Raw genomic sequence first — 18522 nt, 5'->3', positions numbered from 1 at the left:
GACGGACGGGCGCGAAAGCCTTCAACGAAACCTCTTACCAAACAGTGATTCGGGTGCTTCTAGATAATCCAAATGGATTTAAATAAACTAATGAATTATTTACTACTACTATCTCTAATTTGTATCTCTAAGTCGTGTGCATTTTAAGCAATTAAATATCACTTACTTTAACGGTTAAGGAAATGTAAAGGTGAAGGAGGATCGCAAGGAAACTTGCAGGCCCGAAAGTTCTCAAAGGTGTGTGAAGTCTACCAATGTCAACGGCCAACGTGGTAGACTATGGCTTAACCTTTAACATTCTGACAGGAGGTCTGTACTTTGTCCTTAGTAGAGACTTTAGAGAGCTATGATTTACTAGGTAGTTAGTAGATTGAATTGGGACTTCATCCGCATGAATTTAGGGATTTTAAAAATCCCGTGAGAACTCTTTGATTTTCTAGAGTAAAAATCAGTCTACGTCACTTCCTTTTGAAATTATCGAACTTCCAAACGACTGCACCAAATTTAATCTTTTTTATTGTGTTTGTAATTATCAGGATAGTTTGTATGAAAGATTTTTTTTTTTTGGGAAATCTAAGATGCGGACAAAGTTGTGGTCAACATCTAGTGTTAAATATTAGTCAAAATATTTCAGTGGTGTCTAGACTGGACTGAAATGGAAATAAAAATAGCGTTGAGGCAAAAGCGACTGCATTTTATTTAATTACCCGAAAGGAGTGAGAAGATTAACGAAGCGAAAAGTCGGTAACTTTACAGCAACGCTATAAGCAGTGTTTAAGTTATTTACTTCACAGAGTTTAACTTTTAGTTGAAAATTGTGGAAATGGAAATACGGACTAAGGCCGTATCCCCATTAGGTATACAGTGAGCGACTGTTTGCTTTCAGTTCAGTCAGTTAGTTTTGTTTAGTGAGCTTTTTATATTCAGATTTTTTCTTTCCTTTTCTCTACCTCTAGATAGTATCAAATCACAGCCATGACAATAGCATATTAATCAACTACGCAACTCAGATAAATTATAGTTTGCAAGTGTGTGTGCGAACATAAAGTAAAGCAAACGTATTTTGCGTCTGTCTGTGTTTTCATTTTGGGATGGTGACTAAAATAAATTATTTCTTAGGAACTATTAAATATAGGGTGTTCCAAAATTAGAAAAATTCAAAACTATTTTAAGTTATGCACATCAAATTACGACAAACGTTTATGACGTGATATTTGTGTATCTCATCAAGCTTTGGCGTTGATAAAAAGTCGCTGATTTGACTAATAGTCATCATCACTATTATAACGTCTAAACATAACTGATTAAGTATGAATGATATGAAATTTTTACTGGGCACTCGGCTATCCGCTTATGAAATAAACGATAGCACTGTTACGTCAGAAAAGTCACCTGTTTTTCATGCAAGGCTTTTCAGAACACAAGAGCTTTTTTAGGACAAGTGGGGCGTTTATTCAGGCCTTGTTCGAAAATACGGGGTGTGACAAATGGCGTGCTTGCCGATGACAGCGGCCGAATGGTCCACTCCTCCTGAGGGATTTGTTTAGTCCAATGTTTTGATATAAACGCATGATTAGAATCTGGATTTGGATAACTTAGCATTATTTAGTCATTTAAGTAACAAATACTCATTGTTTTACACTTATTCAAATGATTGACGTCCACTGCCGGACATACGTCTCTTGTAAGAACTTCAACATGCCACGGTCTTGGGTCGCGTAGATCCAACGACTACTTGCGATTCGCTTGACATCGTCTGTCGTATTCGGTAACATTTATCTTACAAAAAACGTGCGTTGTAAATGCCGTGTGAACGGGGTCTAACTTTATGCAAAAGCAAATAACTACAACAACGTTATTCCACTCGTATATTCACCGAATTATGTTAAACCTTCGCACTATCGCTGTTGGTTCAATGGGACCATACCAATTTAGGTATTGGTAAACAATACGGGACGAGATTCTGTGAATATCTCAGTCGGATGAAATTAATAAACCCATTTTCAATCGCGACTACATAATACAAACACCATGCATGCCAGTATTGAAAATATAATATTGGTATTTGTACACTATATAGATGTGATGCTCGCGCCACTTCGTCCGCGTGAATTTTGGTTTTTTGAAATTCCGTGCGAACTCTTCTATTTTACGGGATAAAAATTAGCCAAAATGCAAGCTATCTCTTTCCTACCAAATTTCATCAACAACAGTTTAACGGATAGATTGTGAAAAAGTAGCAGGCATACTTTCGCATTTACCTATAACATTAGTATATTTTTAATTTATAATTCGCCCCAAACTGACTGTGTTGACCAAAGCACTTATAAATTGTTCAGTAAATGTAGGGAAGACACCTACATGAAGACCTGTGATGTATAAAAACTTATGTAAAGTCAATTTGAAGACACTGAAGTTGTAATTATTCTAAACTTAATTTTTTTTTAAGCTAACCTAATTAATCATACAGATTGGGATAAAGGGAAAATTGACTGACTGACTGATCAAAGCCGGGACGGTTAGCTTCGTACCTCGTATAAACAAAACTTTCCAACGACTCGGCCTTTTCATTTTCCACTACACCTTCATATTGGCATTTAACGCTAAGCATTACTCTATTCAAATGCTAACACAGTTTGAAGGCACTTACTAACTTTACTTCACTCACAACTTCGTTCCATTTTGACTTTTGTGAGTGAACTTAGCAGATGTCAAACCGTTCCTGTTAGCATTTGAGCCTAAGTCAACATAGCTTTTAAATTTTACGCACACAATCACACTTGAATAAACTAAGTTAAATTTAAACCTCAAATTACGTGGCGACTAAAAATGAAGTCATTAAGAGGGCTCCTCCGTCACTCGTTTCATACAATCGTAGTTCCAATTTCATTTGAATATTAAGCAACCAAAATAAAGCTTAATATTCAAATGAAATTGGAACTACGATTGTATGAAACGAGTGACGGAGAGAGCCCTGTTAACAACAAAATTCACCCACTTCATAAAGAAGAAACGAAAGACTCGAAACGAATATTTTACTCCAACAATGACACGAATAAAATTACTATACAAGTGTAAATTAAAAATTTATAACACCCCCGACGATCCAAAGTATTTGAGTTTTCCAAAACATCATTTTCAAATAAATAATTATGTATTTAGGAAACGTCCATCTTGACAGCTTGACATTTGTCTATTGACATAATATTATGAACCTAACGGTTATCTAACCTTCTTTTCTACAAGAAAACTAGAAAAGAGCTGATAACTCTTAAACGGCTGAACCAATTTTTTTAGATTATAGCTAAGAACACTCTCGATCAAGCCACCTTTCAAACAAAAAAAACTAAATTAAAATCGGTTCATTCGTTTAGGCGCTACAATGCCACAGACAGATACACAGATACACAGATACACAGATACACAGATACACAGATACACAGATACACAGATACACAGACACACAGATACACAGATACACACGTCAAACTTATAACACCCCACTTTTTGGGTCGGGGGTTAAAAAGAAATGAAGTGTACATAATAGTACACATTTTAATTGCAATCTGGTAATACGTCAACGATAATCCACAACGCCTGTCGATGAGCTTAATTGAATATCTCTTATTGAGATGATCGTGGAACAATGATTAAATGGTAAAACATGGTTTATTCTTTTTTAATTTTACTTCCATTTTTAATAGGGTGGAAATGAAATCTTATATCTTTGTGTTCTTATAATCTTACTTCTGTTATCTGTAAGGTAGTTCAAATTAATTGAATTGAATTGAAACTGCTGTAAGAGATTTCCATTATAATCCATCCATACATTTACTTAATATATTTACTTTTACTTTAATAAATGCGAATATGTGTCCGTCTGTCTGTCTGTGTGTCTATCAGTCTGTCTGTCTGCTACTTTTTCACGGCCCAACAGTGTAACCAATTCTGACGAAATTTGGTACAGGGTTAGCTTATATCCTGGGGACGGACATAGACTACTTTTTATCCCGGAAAATCAAAGAGTTCCCACGGGATTCCCAAAAACCCATCCGCTTAACCGATTTGTATGAAATTTGGTACCGATGTAGCTTGCGTCCCTGTCATCGACCTAGGCAACTTTTTATCCCGGAAAATCAAACAGTTCCCACAGGATCTTTAAAAACCTAAATCCACGCGGACATAGTTGCGGGCATCCTCTAGTACTAAAATAATAAGCCAACTTGTAGAAGGTTTAAAATAGATAGGGATACATAAAAAAGTTTAAAAATTGTCTACAAAAAGTACGTAGGTACTTACTTCATATGAGTTTTTAATTAAAAAGCGACGTGAATACCTGTGCCCACCTGCGCTTACTCTTTGAACCAGGTTTTTATGAAGGTAACAAAAGAATAATATACAAAATCTCCTTTGTTTTACGATTTGAAATGGTAGATAGACGTAACTTGCGCTGCAATAGTAAATTGCCTTTGAATTATAAAAATATCGTTATTTATTTCTGAAGCAGTAGATATATTTTTATTTTTACCTCCAATATCTATAAAGAGTTTTAACAGAGGTGCGTATCATAAATATAATATTATAAATTATAATAATTATTTACGTCTGATAATAATAAAACACAGTAGTATTGTCATTTCAGCTTAGTTTAATTTTAATTTGTTGTACCTGAGCATATATTACCTCATTACATTATTATAAATAACATATATAATTTGTTATCAATAAGTTAAGCGCAACTTATCTATACCTATTAGTGGTAATAAGTATTCAAGGTGCGCCTAAATTCATTATAAATAAAATTAGGGGGTTAGAATCAAAATGATATTGTCAAACAAAGCTAAGCTCCTATCAGCCAAACCTATCTAAATTGTAAAGGAAGACGTAGATATCCTTATTTAATATTTACAACCATAATATCGATTTGCCCGTCCCGAGTTCCGACGTATCCTAATTCGACCCTCCTCAGCCCGACAGCCGTCTAGACGCAAAGAACCAGACACTATCTGTAAAACTTGCCGTCTGGATCCGTTTAGGAATAGATCTGTTACAATATTCACATAACATTGATAGATATATGAAGAAATTCTAGAAAGTATTTTTATAACTACGTTATTATAGTTCTTATTAAAAATTGATATTCTTTTTCTCGCATCAATTCACAGTTTTGAGGAGGACACTCATATTATAAAGGCTAAAGTTTGTTTGTATGTGTGTATGTTTGTTACTCTTTCACGCAAAAACTACTGGACGGATTTGGCTGAAATTTAGAATGGAGATAGATTATACATTGGGTTAACACATAGGCTACTTTTTATCCTGGAAAATTAAAGAGTTCCGACGGGATGTTTAAAAAACATAATTCCACGCGGACGAAGTCACGGGCATCATCTAGTAATAATATAACACTTCATTTTCGCCGTTGCGCCATTTTCCCCATTTGGAGTCCGTATGGAAAATATTGCAGAAGGGTGTGTCGACCGCTTCTCTTATCTGGTCGGACCGACATCTCAGGCTTCGTCCGCGGGGTCTCTTTCCTCCAAACTTGCTGACCATGAGTTTAATTGACCTATAAGTGTAAAATTACCATCCAAATTAAAACGTGCAACTTGCGATCTGACACAGTTCAGAGTTCATCCAATCTTTTCGTATGAATTTTAACATGACTTACACCTACTTACTGTCAAGTTCTAGTTACATACCAAGTTATCATAAGGAAAGAAAAGATAAAGAAAATGTGATCGTTCGTATACCTTATTTCTCAAACATTTGTAAAGACAGATGGAAATTTTTCTTTCGGAAACTCCTAAATGATCCTGAGGAATTATTCAATTAACACTGTCGTATCTTTATTTGCAGGCGACAAGCGGAGCAGAGCCGCAAGTCGCGGTTCTATGCGAAGCAGGAGCAACCTACCACCCGCAGTACATGTCCGCTGCAGGCAGATGGACGCCCGACCTCACCACCAAGCCACACAACTGCTTGAAGGACAAGATGGAGATCCTAGACTATTGCAAGAAGGTAAATATAACACGGAAAATAACAACTCTGGTAAGGGGAGCAGAGCCACAAGCTGGAGTGCTGCGTTAACTGTGAAGGAGGAGCAACTTCCCACCCGCAGTAACTTACCATACCATCGTAAGTAGATGGACGCCTCACCTCACCACCAACTCACCATCAACCACCATCAACTGCTTGAACAATAAGATGGAAATCCTCGACTATTGCAAGAAGTTAAATATAAAACTACGCAAAAGTGTTTAGGCATATCAGTAAAACAACCTCTAGAAAGAAAAAGATAAAGGTGGAAAACAAAAAGTCCTTGACTGAACAGTATTTAAGGTTAAAAAGATTTTTGTAACAAGAACGATAAATCTAAAGTCAACCACTGAAATATGTTTAACTTAGTAAAAAGTTAAAACCAACAAAACACCCAACCAAAGCTTGAGATGGTGAAACTTTTACATAAAGTACTAACTATATGGCATAAAATAGAATATTCTATTCGTTCGAACAACTTGACGGAGCGAGAACTTTCTCGATTATGGGTAAAGTTTTCGGTGTTTGCTTCATAGATGATTCCTCTCCAACAATCGAATTTATGCAACTAGTCGCGCCAAAATGGGAAACTGTTCCTATTGTTATATGAAATGGTTTCTCTAACTGACTAAGAAAGCTACCTGTTGATCTGATAATAAAATATTAGATAATTTCATACACGTAAAATGAAAAATAAGAGTTTCATTTCGTAGACAGTAATAAAACAATATTTTGGTATGGACGTAGAGGTCTTACAATAACCTATCCATTAACATAGTTTGAATGAAACTCTTCTCCTAAATTATTTTATGTAAGCTACCACCATTACTAGATTCCAGAAATCTCATACACGTACTTTTTACTATACGAAGATTTAATTAAAGGAAGCCGAATCTAAATCTTTCATTAATTTCTGTAAATTTTACATTCACAATTTTATTTGCTCTGCACTTTTCTAAAAACATTTCACATAAACAAATTTTGACTCCTGTTATGACTGTTTTTTCCAGTTCATTTTAAATGTTTCAATAACTTTTATGTTTGACTGTGTACTCAGCTACAATTTCTAGTGCAGAGCTCTCAACGACTTCTCCAGTTTACCATGACTCTTAAGCTTATCTTATTTGATGATCCAGGTGTATCCAAGTCACGACATCACCAACATCGTAGAGGCGTCCCACTACGTAAAGGTCAGCAATTGGTGCAAGCTGGGCTCCGGCAATGCAGCCAAGTGCAAGGTCACTCGATGGGTGAAACCCTTCCGTTGTCTTGGTACGTACGCCACCATGATTTTTATTTCAATAAGAATTTAATATTTCAAGTAGAATATTCCCTATTCAGTAACTACTTATTCATAAACTTTAGGAATGACAAAATAATATTGAGTGTGTCTTCATTACTTGTATAATGGAAATACTTGCTTAATATTTTTGAGTCCAAAAACGGACTTTGTTAATTTATTCCTTTGGTACATTATTTTGTCTTAAAGCTTGGAAATTGTTTTTGTAAAGTAAACGATTTCGGTAATAATTTACATGAATTTCAAACAATTGCTTCTTGTTATGTTAGATATTTGCTGATTTATCATAAAACGTTCTAACGCTCGCTATTTTCTTCTTTTACTTATTCTTTTTCTTTCTTATTCAAATTTTTTTCTTCTTCTTTTTCTTTATCAAGTTCATCATCCTCAAGTATGTTTACCGACTTATAGTTTATTTTTAGCCTTGTTCTTTTACTAAAAACATAAAATAAATCATAAAATGTTCCCGTTAACTACAAAGTTTATTTGGCGGCAGAAGGCCCATTCCAATCGGATGCGCTGCTAGTACCGGAGAGCTGTCTGTTCGACCACATCCACAACCAGAGCCGCTGCTGGCAGTTCTCGCGGTGGAACGCCACCGCTGGTCGCGCCTGCGCACAACGCGGACTGAGGCTGCGGACCTTCGCTATGCTCCTGCCCTGTGGAATTAGCCTGTTCTCTGGCGTTGAATTTGTTTGCTGCCCTAAACATTTTAAGGGTATGACCATTTTAAAATTATCATTATTTAGAATTTAATTTATGGCTAGTGTCTTGGCCTGGCCTAGCTAAACTATCAATTGATTGCAATTATTAGGTTCAATAGGCAGACTAGAGTAGAGCCAAGCTGCTTTGCCAACCGAGCAACTTTTACCCTTAATGGGTTGCAGAAGTCAGACCCCGAATAAAAAATAGAAGCATTTTTATGACTAAGTAGGTAAATCTAAGAAACAACTATTCTTTTTACAGAAAACGTAAAAATGCACAAACCAATGGACGTAGGTGTACCAGTGAGCCCCGGCGGTGAAGAGATGTTGGCTGCATCTGCTGCTATGGATGAACGGGACGATGAACTGCTTGATGATGAAGACACACTCGCTGATGACGATGATGACTCCCTCAACCTGAGTGATGACGACGATGATGATGACGCTGACGATGGTATTCACTTTGTTTTTTATTAAATTTATTTAAGCCAACCATCTAAAAATTCATGTTGATGTGCATGTACATTCAGTTTGCATCTTAAATAATTTTCGAAATCTAAGTATACTCGTACTTACTCTAAGAAAAGTAATTTTAAAAATATACGGATCAAGACAAAAGAAATAAAAAACAAAAACCGTTAACAACAATGTTAAGAGAGAAGCAAATGATTAGCGTTTGTGAACCACAAGAAAACCAACGATAGGATTAAAAATTGAATTTGATCAAATAATTCCACAAGAACGAATGGTAGAACATAACATGAAGTTTTTAAACTGAACAGAAAAACTTACCAATTACAGATATGGATGAAGACGAAGACGCGGATTTAACCCGTGACGATGACGCTGAGGACGATGATTACACCGACGGTGATGACACCGCCTGGCCTCGCCCCGAGTCGTCTGCCGCGCCTTCCACCACCTCCACCACTACTGCTTCCACTACTACCACCACTACGGTTAGTCTTTGCTAATAATGATAATATTAATATACCTCACGTAGTGAACGTAAAGTTCACTGTAACTTCGTTGAAACGTTGTTCAATAGACGTTCTTACGATGACTAGATTGATTCTATGAACAGATTGTTCTGACTCATTTTGACTCTGCAGTTAAGTATGCCTTGAGTACAAGCACTTTTTTACTCGATTACTCAGCCCTTGACTGTGATGTCAACTGGTGGTGTGATTCTGTCTCGTTAAACCCACATTCCACAAGCATCGTACCTAACACAACGCTTAATTACTTAACAGCGTCTCTTTGCCAATATGGAGGTCATGATCCAGAAGGTTTCTTCCAAACCAGACCAGAAATCATATATTCCCAATTTGACTCCACTGAGAATAGAACCACAGCGCTCATCACTAAACAAAGAAGATCGTGAAATTTTTTATTACTGCTCGCCTTCTACATTATTCCAAACATTATCATCATCCAAGATAACCGGTACATTTTGTGCAGGCGTCAACTGCTACTTCGGACCCGTATTTCTCGCACTTTGACCCCCGCACCGAACACCAGAGCTACAAGGATGCCCAGCAGCGCCTTGAAGAAACGCATCGTGAAAAGGTAAATACCACATCTGAAGGTCGATTCCGAAAACCCTGCATCAATCATTTTACAATCGCAATAGGTGTGATTGACTGAATTTATAGTATTCTTGTTACAACAATGAATTGTAGCCAATAGTGAGCGAGTGAATAAAAAACTGTCTGATTAAAAAATCGAATGAATACGTCCCAAACAAAATAAAATCGTATTCTAAATCTTCAGATATTTCTAAATCACTTTTTCAAAATATTGAACTTGAAACCTTAGGTTCTAATTCACTTGAAGTTCATGATGGTACCTAAATTAGATTTAGGTATCATGAACTTCAGGCAGAACATTTTTGGAGCTTTCTTTTATAGCTGATGTTAAATTGGTTTTTTCCAGATCACCAAAGTAATGCGAGAGTGGTCTGAACTAGAGGACCGTTACCAGCAAATGATGACCTCCGACCCAACGGCTGCGCAAACCTTCCGCCAACGCATGACTGCTAAGTTCCAGGCTAATATTCAGGTATCCATTCATCTTCCAGTTTACCTCTTGTAAGTTCAAATAACTGCAAGTGTTATAAAGGACATGACCAGCGTTTGCCTATCAATTCGGGAAAATGTACACGATTTCAATTTAACAGTAAAGTATAATAGGCGAGCGCCCATAGTTTTACTGGTCATGTCCTTTTTTTTTCTCTTCTGGCTTTACAAAGATTAGCCAATGTCAAGTTTGTAGTTATTTGTAACAAGTTAGTTAAAGTATACAAGTATGAACCCTGTGCCGGCACTCGCCGACATACGCACGGTACCCCTTTAGAGCGCTTTCCAGTCAGTTTTAACAAAAAAAAAAACACTTCAAAAAGGCAGAGCACGCCTGCCAGCCAACACCAACACAGACGAAGTCGGTCATGTCCTTTTAGTCACTCTTCATTAATAGCAAAATAAAAAGAATGATAATAAAATTGATAGAATAAAATGAAACCATTAAACCTCCATTCTATTCTTCGTCTCTGAGCACAATGGTTTGGGAGGTGCACTGAAACACTGAATTTGACCTGATGGACTACTGTCGTTCTTACTCGTATTGTTTTAAGCTTTTCGCTTATTTCGTGTGCCATTCTGCACTTGGCCAGCGTGGCTGACTGTGGCCTAAATGCTTTTCAATGCGAGAGGAGACCTGAGCTCAGTAGTTAGCCGGTGATGGTAGGACTTATTTCGTTATGAACGAAAGCTTTTTTTTTTGTAAAGAAAGATTATTGTGTTTAAAATATTACAATGACCAAAAACCCTTGTAATTTCCAAGTCAATATACTTGAACTTAACGTTTTAGTACCTAGTTCATATTGTTTCTCCTTCACAGTCCCTAGAAGAGGAGGGTGTGTCAGAGCGACGGCGACTAGCGGCTCTTCATCAGCAACGTGTGTTGGCTCATCTTGCTCAAAGACGCCGCACCGCACTCTCGTGCTACACCCGCTCTCTACGCGACACTCCACCTAATGTAATTATAGATTCTGATGTAGATTAAACCCTTGCAAAAACACATCTCTTTTAGAGACAGGAGGGCCATTAATTAATATTTCCTGTAAAAACAGATCTCTTTTATAGACAGGTATACTGAATAAGCCATTCATTAATATTTTTCTATCAAGGCTCACCGAGTCCAGAAATGTCTGCAGCGATTGGTCCGCGCGCTTGCAGCGGAGCGGAGCGGTGCGCTCGCAGCATGGCGCCGCGCTGCTGCCACTGGTAGGGAAGCCGCTGCTGCTGAACGGGCTAGTGCTGCTGATAGATTACAGGTATGTATTTCCCTTATGAGTTAACGCTTGACTGGGATACTACCTTATTGTAAATGACGAAGGAGTACATTGAAGCGCGCTATTCTGGAAAGGGCGTATGGCATGAAAAATAACTGGGTACTTGGATGTTTGGTATTACGAATTTTCTAGTTGGTAACGAGCCATGGTCAAAGTCTCCTGCCAGACCAGACCTGTTCTAGTTTACGAATTAAAAGTTCTCGATTTGTCCCAGCCAAAATCAAATCCAAAACCCGGAGATTTCGGACAAAGCGTTCATTGGGTACACAGACCAATTAGAAACAAAGCAAGATTAAAAACTTGAGCTAAAGTTACGTTTGTAACATACAACAAACTTAGTTGTTATGCAATAATTTATTAATTCATTTGGCAAGAGAGATATCTGGAAGCCTCAACCGTGGCCAGTGGATATCGCAGTCAAGGGCTAACTTGTATCAGAATTTAAAAATCGTTTGTTTTCTTTACCAGGATGCCGATCGCGCTCTGCAACGTGCTTTGACCTCCCTGCGTCGTCGCCCACATCTCTATGCCAGCATCGGAACTGCTATTGAAGACTACGTACAGGTAACAAATCTAATGCTACGAGTATGACATAATCATTAGTTGTCATATCTTATCAGCCCGAAGACTTTCCTCCCATATCAATTAATCCCTATCTAATGAATGCCACCACATTTGGATTGAAGCCTTCTTTATCTAACTACTTCCTGCCACCCTCTATCCATACTTACTTTTTATAAATGCGAAAGTGTGTCCGTCTGCTAGCTTTTCACGGCCCAAAAGTTTAACCGATTTTAATGAAATTTCGTACAGAGGTAGCTTACATGCCGAGGACAGACATAGGCTATTTTTTTAACCCGAAAAATTAAAAAGTTCCCACGGGATTCTCAAGAACGCTTACTTATTTTTGTGTTTTTTTTTTTAATTATCAAAATAGGGAATGCTTAGCACTAAATGTAAACTGTAAACCACTAAGGAAAAGGGTTTAAATGAAGGTGGACGATAAGTGCATTTATTTATTGTTCCAGTCAATGCAATCCAAAGACGATATGGCAGTTTCGCTGATGTCGATGACGCCGGAAGCTGAGGAGCTCCTGCTGGACCGCATCGAGGCTGAAGTGCAGAGGGAGCAGGCCGCTCGGGAACAGCTCAGTGCTAAGAGAGATCAGCGCACGAGGCAACGGCAGGACATCCAGAATGAACGGGCAAGGGTTAGTGTTGTAGCTAAATTGCAACAGATTTCTGAATTCAGGGTATACTAGCTTATGCTTGCGACTAATTCCGCGTGGACTACACAAATTTAAAACCCCTATCTTACGCTTTTAGGGGTTGAATTTTTGAAACTCCTTTCTTAGCGAATGTTTACGTCATAATAGCTATCTGCATGCCAAATAGCTCGATCCATCCAGTAGTTTGAGCTGTGCGTTGATAGATCAGTCGGTCAGTTAGTTACTCACCTTTTCAATCAAAATTTACTCTGCTGTAAACTTGTGAATAGGTCAGAAGTGTCATAATTTTTAATGACCATTAAGTGACGTTAATATTTCATCAAGCAAAATAATCCTTAACAGTCCGAGCACAATCAATGCAACACATTCTCTCTCACGGCTTTTTCGTCAGCAATAACCTGCTTGTCAGCTTCTGGTTACAAAACTGTATTGTTATTCACTATATCGCTCAGAAAATGAGAAATAATAAGTAAAAGTAAAAGTAAAATATTCTTTATTGTACACCAACAAGACATAGTAACATATAAATAACATTATAGATTTATGGACAAAAGGCGGCCTTATCGCTAAAATAGCGATCTCTTCCAGGCAACCTTAGGGTGAGGAGATAATAAAAATACAAAGTTATATTTCTCTAGACTTATTCGGTTGGTAAATTCAGGGTTCAACGCCAGCTTACATGCATCTATGTAGTTAATGTGACCTTCAAATTGTAGTAAAACTTCCCCTTTTAATTTTCCAAAGTGAACGCAAATGAGACCACTGAATTATTATCTGTTTCTTTCAGACGTCAAACGGAGTAAAAGAGAGCGAAGAAACAGATGACGAAGCCAGTGAAGTGAATGAGACGGAAGATACGACCACTGTATCCACGACGCAGACGTCCCCAGCACCATCGGCTTCACCTTCCCCTTCGGCGTCTGTGTCTGTGCATGACGTCACCACTCGGTCCGCGTTCACACCAGAATCCACTACCACGGTAAGTACTACTCGGAAAACCAAAAGATAAGAGCGAGAATTGATAAAGACAGCGGAGTAACGAGATATCTTTTCATTTACCTACAGGAAATCGTTACAAGCACAATGACCGAAGCTCCGGAGAGCGAAACTGAGACCAGTGAAGTTGGAGAAACTTCCAGCCGACGATCAACTATCGAGGTAAGAATTCAATCAAATAATATGAATATAACTTTCAATTAATTCTCCAAGTACTTTATCAATATCAAAAGATCAATTTATGTTTAATTATTCTAAATTCTTACTATCTAGCTGAAGCGATAGAAATTCTGAAAATTCTCTCTTCTGCGAGAGAAACCCTGTTTCAAAATTCTATCAGATGTTAGTGATAATAACTGGGACCGAAGGCTTAACGTGCTCTCCGATGCACGGAGGAAACGCAAAGGCCAAATTCGGACCTCTGAAGTCGGCCGCCCATCCAGTTACCGACTTGGGTCAACGTTGCTTAACACACACTTGCACTTGCTTGTTGCTTGGGTTAACGTTGCACAATCAATTGATATGCGTTGTCACAACTAGTCCACACGCCCATTCACAATTGATGGACTAGTGATATCCTCAAAGGTTTCAAATTCTGTGTTCAAATGTGTTTGTATGATTGTCTTAGACGGAAGGCGAAGGCTTGCGCGCTGCTTTGGAGCAAGCGGAGGAGCGAGCGCCGCCACCTCCAGCACACGCACTCAAAAATGAACTACAACACACCCAGCCTGTAAGTATGCACACACTTAAGCCACAGAGTAAGGAAGAGAAGAGCCATCTAGGCAGGCCAATCGTGCTATAAGGGGCGACTCGATACGGCCCCAGTAATTCCGGAACCTATATTGAAGAGTCATCATTTACCACGAAATTAAAGGCGTCGGACTACTGTGTCTCCTTATACTGTGCTAAACCTAATGCCTTAAGTAGGAGAACCACAATAACCGATGTAGCTAAACGGGTTGCAAAGCTGAAATGGCAATAGGCAAGGTACATAGCTCGAAAAACCGGAAGATTTTGGGTTCCCAAAGTGTGGTGACCTTGCACCGGAAAGTGCAGCGTTGGAAACTCCTCCACCAGGTAGACATCAAACGATTTGCATAGAGCTGTTGGATTCATTCTGTCGTGAAGACTTTCAATGTTTTGTAATGTAACCACAAATTACGGTTTCAGATTTTTCCCTTTACTTGTGCTATAAGACATTGCTGCCTGCCAAATTTCATGATTTTAGGTAAACGGGAAGTACCCTGCAGATGGACGGACGGACAGACAGACAGACAACAAAGTGTACCTATAAGGGTTGCTTTTGATTCCTTTGACGGGTGTTGACAGACAGGCAACGAACTGATCCTATAAGGGTTCCTTTTTTTATCTGGAGATTCGGAACCCTAAAAAAACTTACACATACACAAAAATTAGTCAAGCAGTAGGAAAAATTCTGTCCTGTGTCATTTATGTGATATAATATTGAAATCTGTGTTTGTGCAGGGGTACACGGTCCGCGGCTCCAGCCCGAGCAGCAACAGCTCAGGCGCGCTGTACCCCGCGCTGTGCGTGGGCGGCGCGGCGCTGGCGGCCGCCGCGGCCGTCGCGCTCGCGGTCGCACGTCGCCGCGACCGCGCGCCCTCTGCGCAAGGCTTCGTGCAGGTAAGGAATTTTGAAGTGCTTTCAGATGCACTCGAATTACGGAGAAAAATACTAATTATTTGTTCATGAACACATTACAATTTTTTTTTTTTGATGTAACCACAGATTCACGGTTTTTCGGATTTTTCCTTTACTTGTACTATAATATCTACCTACTTGCCTTTCATAATTCTAAGTCAACGCGAAGTCCCCACCCTATAGGTTTTTTTGACAAACACGCCAGACAAACCGACAGACAGATAAGCAGACAGACAACAAAGTGATCCTATAAGGGTTACGTTTTTCCTTTCAAGGTACGGAACCCTAAAAAACGCGTAAGGCTTTGCTTTGCTTTTATTTACGAGAGAGTTTTTAAATTCAAGTATAATTTCTTGCAGGTCGAGCAAACGGGAGCCGTCGCTCCTACCCCCGAAGAACGGCACGTAGCTAACATGCAAATAAACGGCTACGAGAACCCGACCTACAAATACTTCGAAGTCAAGGAGTAAACTGTTCACCCTCCCTCACCAACCACCAGGCTTACCTTCCTCCCTCTCTTTCTCTCTTCGGGAAACATAGGCAACGGCAAGTGCTTAGGGATTCAGTTCCTTAGCTCGTTTTGCTCGTACAAAACCCTGAGGTTCTTTTGAGTAACACTTTTTTAATAAAAGCGATTTTAATAGTTCAAAAAAATCATCTATCGAAGTAAGGAACCATTAATACAACGCCATCTATAAATTAGAGTAAGAAATTATTGTTTAAAAAAGAACTGTCAAATGTAACGCCATCTATCGCTTAGTTTCAAGCTAGATTATTGATAATGGTGCTTTAGCTAAACTCAATAGAACCGACAAAGGGATGGAACAACTTTTCATGTCTATTATTTGTGATGTGTGCTAGAACCCCCGTAGTTTGGGTCATTTCGTGACCCGTCCTTATATCTATGTCCTCGAGTAATTAATTCTTTATGGAATGAATGCGTGCGATATGTTTAAACGGATGGCAAAGCAAGCCTGGTGGTACAAAAACATTCATTTTAATAATAAAGCTTGTGTGATTAGTCAACATAATTTTTTGCGATCTCTCGCAATCAGTCAAAATATATACTTGATATTAGAATTTATATTGTTTTGTATATGTTATTTTTTATGTTTGCACCAAAATATTTATTTGGATTTAAGGTTAGATCTAAGTTTCGTCTAGTGTCATATAATTCATAAGTGTCACCTTGTAGTCGAGTTATTTAAATTAAGTTTTCAAGACCGCATTCCGAGTGGCAACTTACGGTGAGAAAATATCTCACGCTACGTTTACGTATTCTTTAAAAATGCTTTTTCGCTGTTGACAAATCGAATTAACTTCAACAAACTCTTCTAGATATTTATTTATATGTCTTAGGTTTGAACTGTATGTCGTCACTCGGAAAAACGGAATAAACGTCCATGGTACGCTGTGTATATAGACTCCGCGTACAAATTTGAACCTAAATTACTTATTCTTAAAGCCCGCTTTCATTTTCTAACGTAGGTAGATCATAACGTGAATTTTATGTAATAAAATGCGAAAATATATTTTAATAATAATTATGTGTACTTAGCAAAGGGACGGGCGGCAAAGCCGGCGCGGGTGAACGCTCTAGCCTTCGTAGTTATCTTCTAGTCACTGAAAAATCTTTTTTTAGTCTGGGACGATTTACCTCAGACCTGTTCTGTCTCCCTTCCTCTTTAACGTTCTTCGTTTACCCGCGGGACAATACTCATAGTTCCCAATAAGAGAGGACTGTGTACTCAACGTGTGCGAGAGAGACGTGCAATCCACTCTTGTGAATTGTGAAGTTCCGAACTGAGCTTCGTATGATCTAGTCAAAAATGGGTGCATCAGAGAATCGGTTTATTTAACGGTTGTATGCGCACATTGGGTACTCGGTAACGCCGAAGCAGTAAGCTTAGTGAGTGTATGTACGATTAATATATAAGTAGATGTACAAAAGTAATACATTATATAGATGTTTTAGCGTCAGATACATAGATATAAAGCAAAATATAATTATATATCGCATTCGTCCGTTTAATGTAAGGGCTTGCGCTCGTGTCTATTCCCAGGTACCACACTTAATGTTACGCCGTAGTTAAGATGTAATTCTGCCTCAGTATTATATACATTTAAGCTTATTTGTTACATAAGCTAATTTATATACACTTAATTCTATTTGTTTATGGGCGTTGTGACGTTGCTACGTTAAGAAAGTCATATCAGATCAGAAGCGTCACGGCGCTTTGAGCCCTTTCATCACTACGATGAGTCGATGCCTAGTTCCGCGTGGTCCGGGAACGCAACAAGAGATGGCGTTACTAGCGAGTCGTAATGGAGAAGGTATCGTGGCGCCCGCCCGAGCTTGTACGGCATCTTCGTAAGATAACTCACTGTATAACGTAAGTCTAATCCTGCAAACACGTATCCGCTGTATTTTTACTAATAACTAAGTAACGAGCCGACCACTTATTTTTTTAACAAAACTTTTGCTCAAAATCAGCTGTCTCTCGTCGGTATTGAAAATAATTCCAATCGATGTTTATAAATAATAATTAAATAATTATTCGATGTCAACAGTATTCGATGTTCGTAGTTTAACCCTGGTTTATGTACCTAACTTCAGATCACTGTTTCACGTATTTTGAAGATATTATAATAAATGGTTTGAAATTTTTTGTGTTTCCTGTGCTACATTTTATTGTGAGTTCGAAGTTCAAATTGAATCAATAAATAGGAATTAAAATATTGGTGTTGTTAATGGCGTATTGCCACACCCTGTGCCACATTACCAAAATTGTCATAACCGCCCAACCCTGGACCCCTCTTTCACTCAAGGCCGACTTTCCACATGTTCAAGTAGTTAAATTATGAGGATTCATACCCCCTGAGCCGTTTTTGAGCCAATTTTGACTTTTTAATTTTGAAGTTTTTAAGTAAATGCTTACTACGTAAAATACTTTTTTAATACTACTATAATCCTTACTACGTAAAATAAGTTTTTAAGTAGTAAGGATTAATAAAGTATAAGGGGTCAAAATTGCTTAAAATTGACTCAGGGGGTATGAATCCTCTTCTAGAGAGTGGTGATAGCCTCACGGTTAATTTGTCAGCCTCCTATTAGGCAAACTCGGAGATTTCGATGTACACAGGTAGAAACGAAATTGTGTAAGTACTAAGTATTAGTATTTTAAAAATAATTTCCCTTTGCCTGAGATATTAGGGGAGGGGGGGATTAGAGCCCCCCCC

At 38.3% G+C, this 18522-nt stretch overlaps 1 protein-coding gene across 3 annotated transcripts in view; it reads left to right on the top strand.

Annotated features, from left to right (window-relative positions):
- Positions 1 to 18021, top strand: part of LOC123873041 (amyloid-beta-like protein) — a 171686-nt gene extending 153665 nt beyond the window's left edge. The window contains exons 2-17 of one of the 3 annotated variants that reach the window (XM_045917705.1): positions 5860 to 6021; positions 7176 to 7311; positions 7839 to 8057; positions 8306 to 8497; positions 8845 to 9002; positions 9505 to 9612; positions 9979 to 10104; positions 10942 to 11079; positions 11231 to 11377; positions 11864 to 11959; positions 12424 to 12606; positions 13412 to 13603; positions 13690 to 13782; positions 14249 to 14350; positions 15106 to 15264; positions 15642 to 18021. In XM_045917705.1, the coding sequence (XP_045773661.1) occupies positions 5860 to 6021; positions 7176 to 7311; positions 7839 to 8057; positions 8306 to 8497; positions 8845 to 9002; positions 9505 to 9612; positions 9979 to 10104; positions 10942 to 11079; positions 11231 to 11377; positions 11864 to 11959; positions 12424 to 12606; positions 13412 to 13603; positions 13690 to 13782; positions 14249 to 14350; positions 15106 to 15264; positions 15642 to 15752 (2322 nt within the window). In that variant the 3' untranslated portion in view covers positions 15753 to 18021. Of the gene's footprint in view, positions 1 to 5859; positions 6022 to 7175; positions 7312 to 7835; positions 8058 to 8305; positions 8498 to 8844; positions 9003 to 9504; positions 9613 to 9978; positions 10105 to 10941; positions 11080 to 11230; positions 11378 to 11863; positions 11960 to 12423; positions 12607 to 13411; positions 13604 to 13689; positions 13783 to 14248; positions 14351 to 15105; positions 15265 to 15641 lie in introns of all 3 variants that reach the window. The other 2 variants (XM_045917706.1, XM_045917704.1) reach the window with 2 other exon arrangements.
- Positions 18022 to 18522: the final 501 nt, after the last annotated feature.

Source organism: Maniola jurtina, chromosome 16 (genome assembly GCF_905333055.1).
Source record: "Maniola jurtina chromosome 16, ilManJurt1.1, whole genome shotgun sequence".
NCBI lineage: Eukaryota > Metazoa > Arthropoda > Insecta > Lepidoptera > Nymphalidae > Maniola > Maniola jurtina.
The sequence above is the reverse complement of the archived record's forward strand: the minus strand, read 5'-3'. Positions and strand labels throughout refer to the sequence as shown.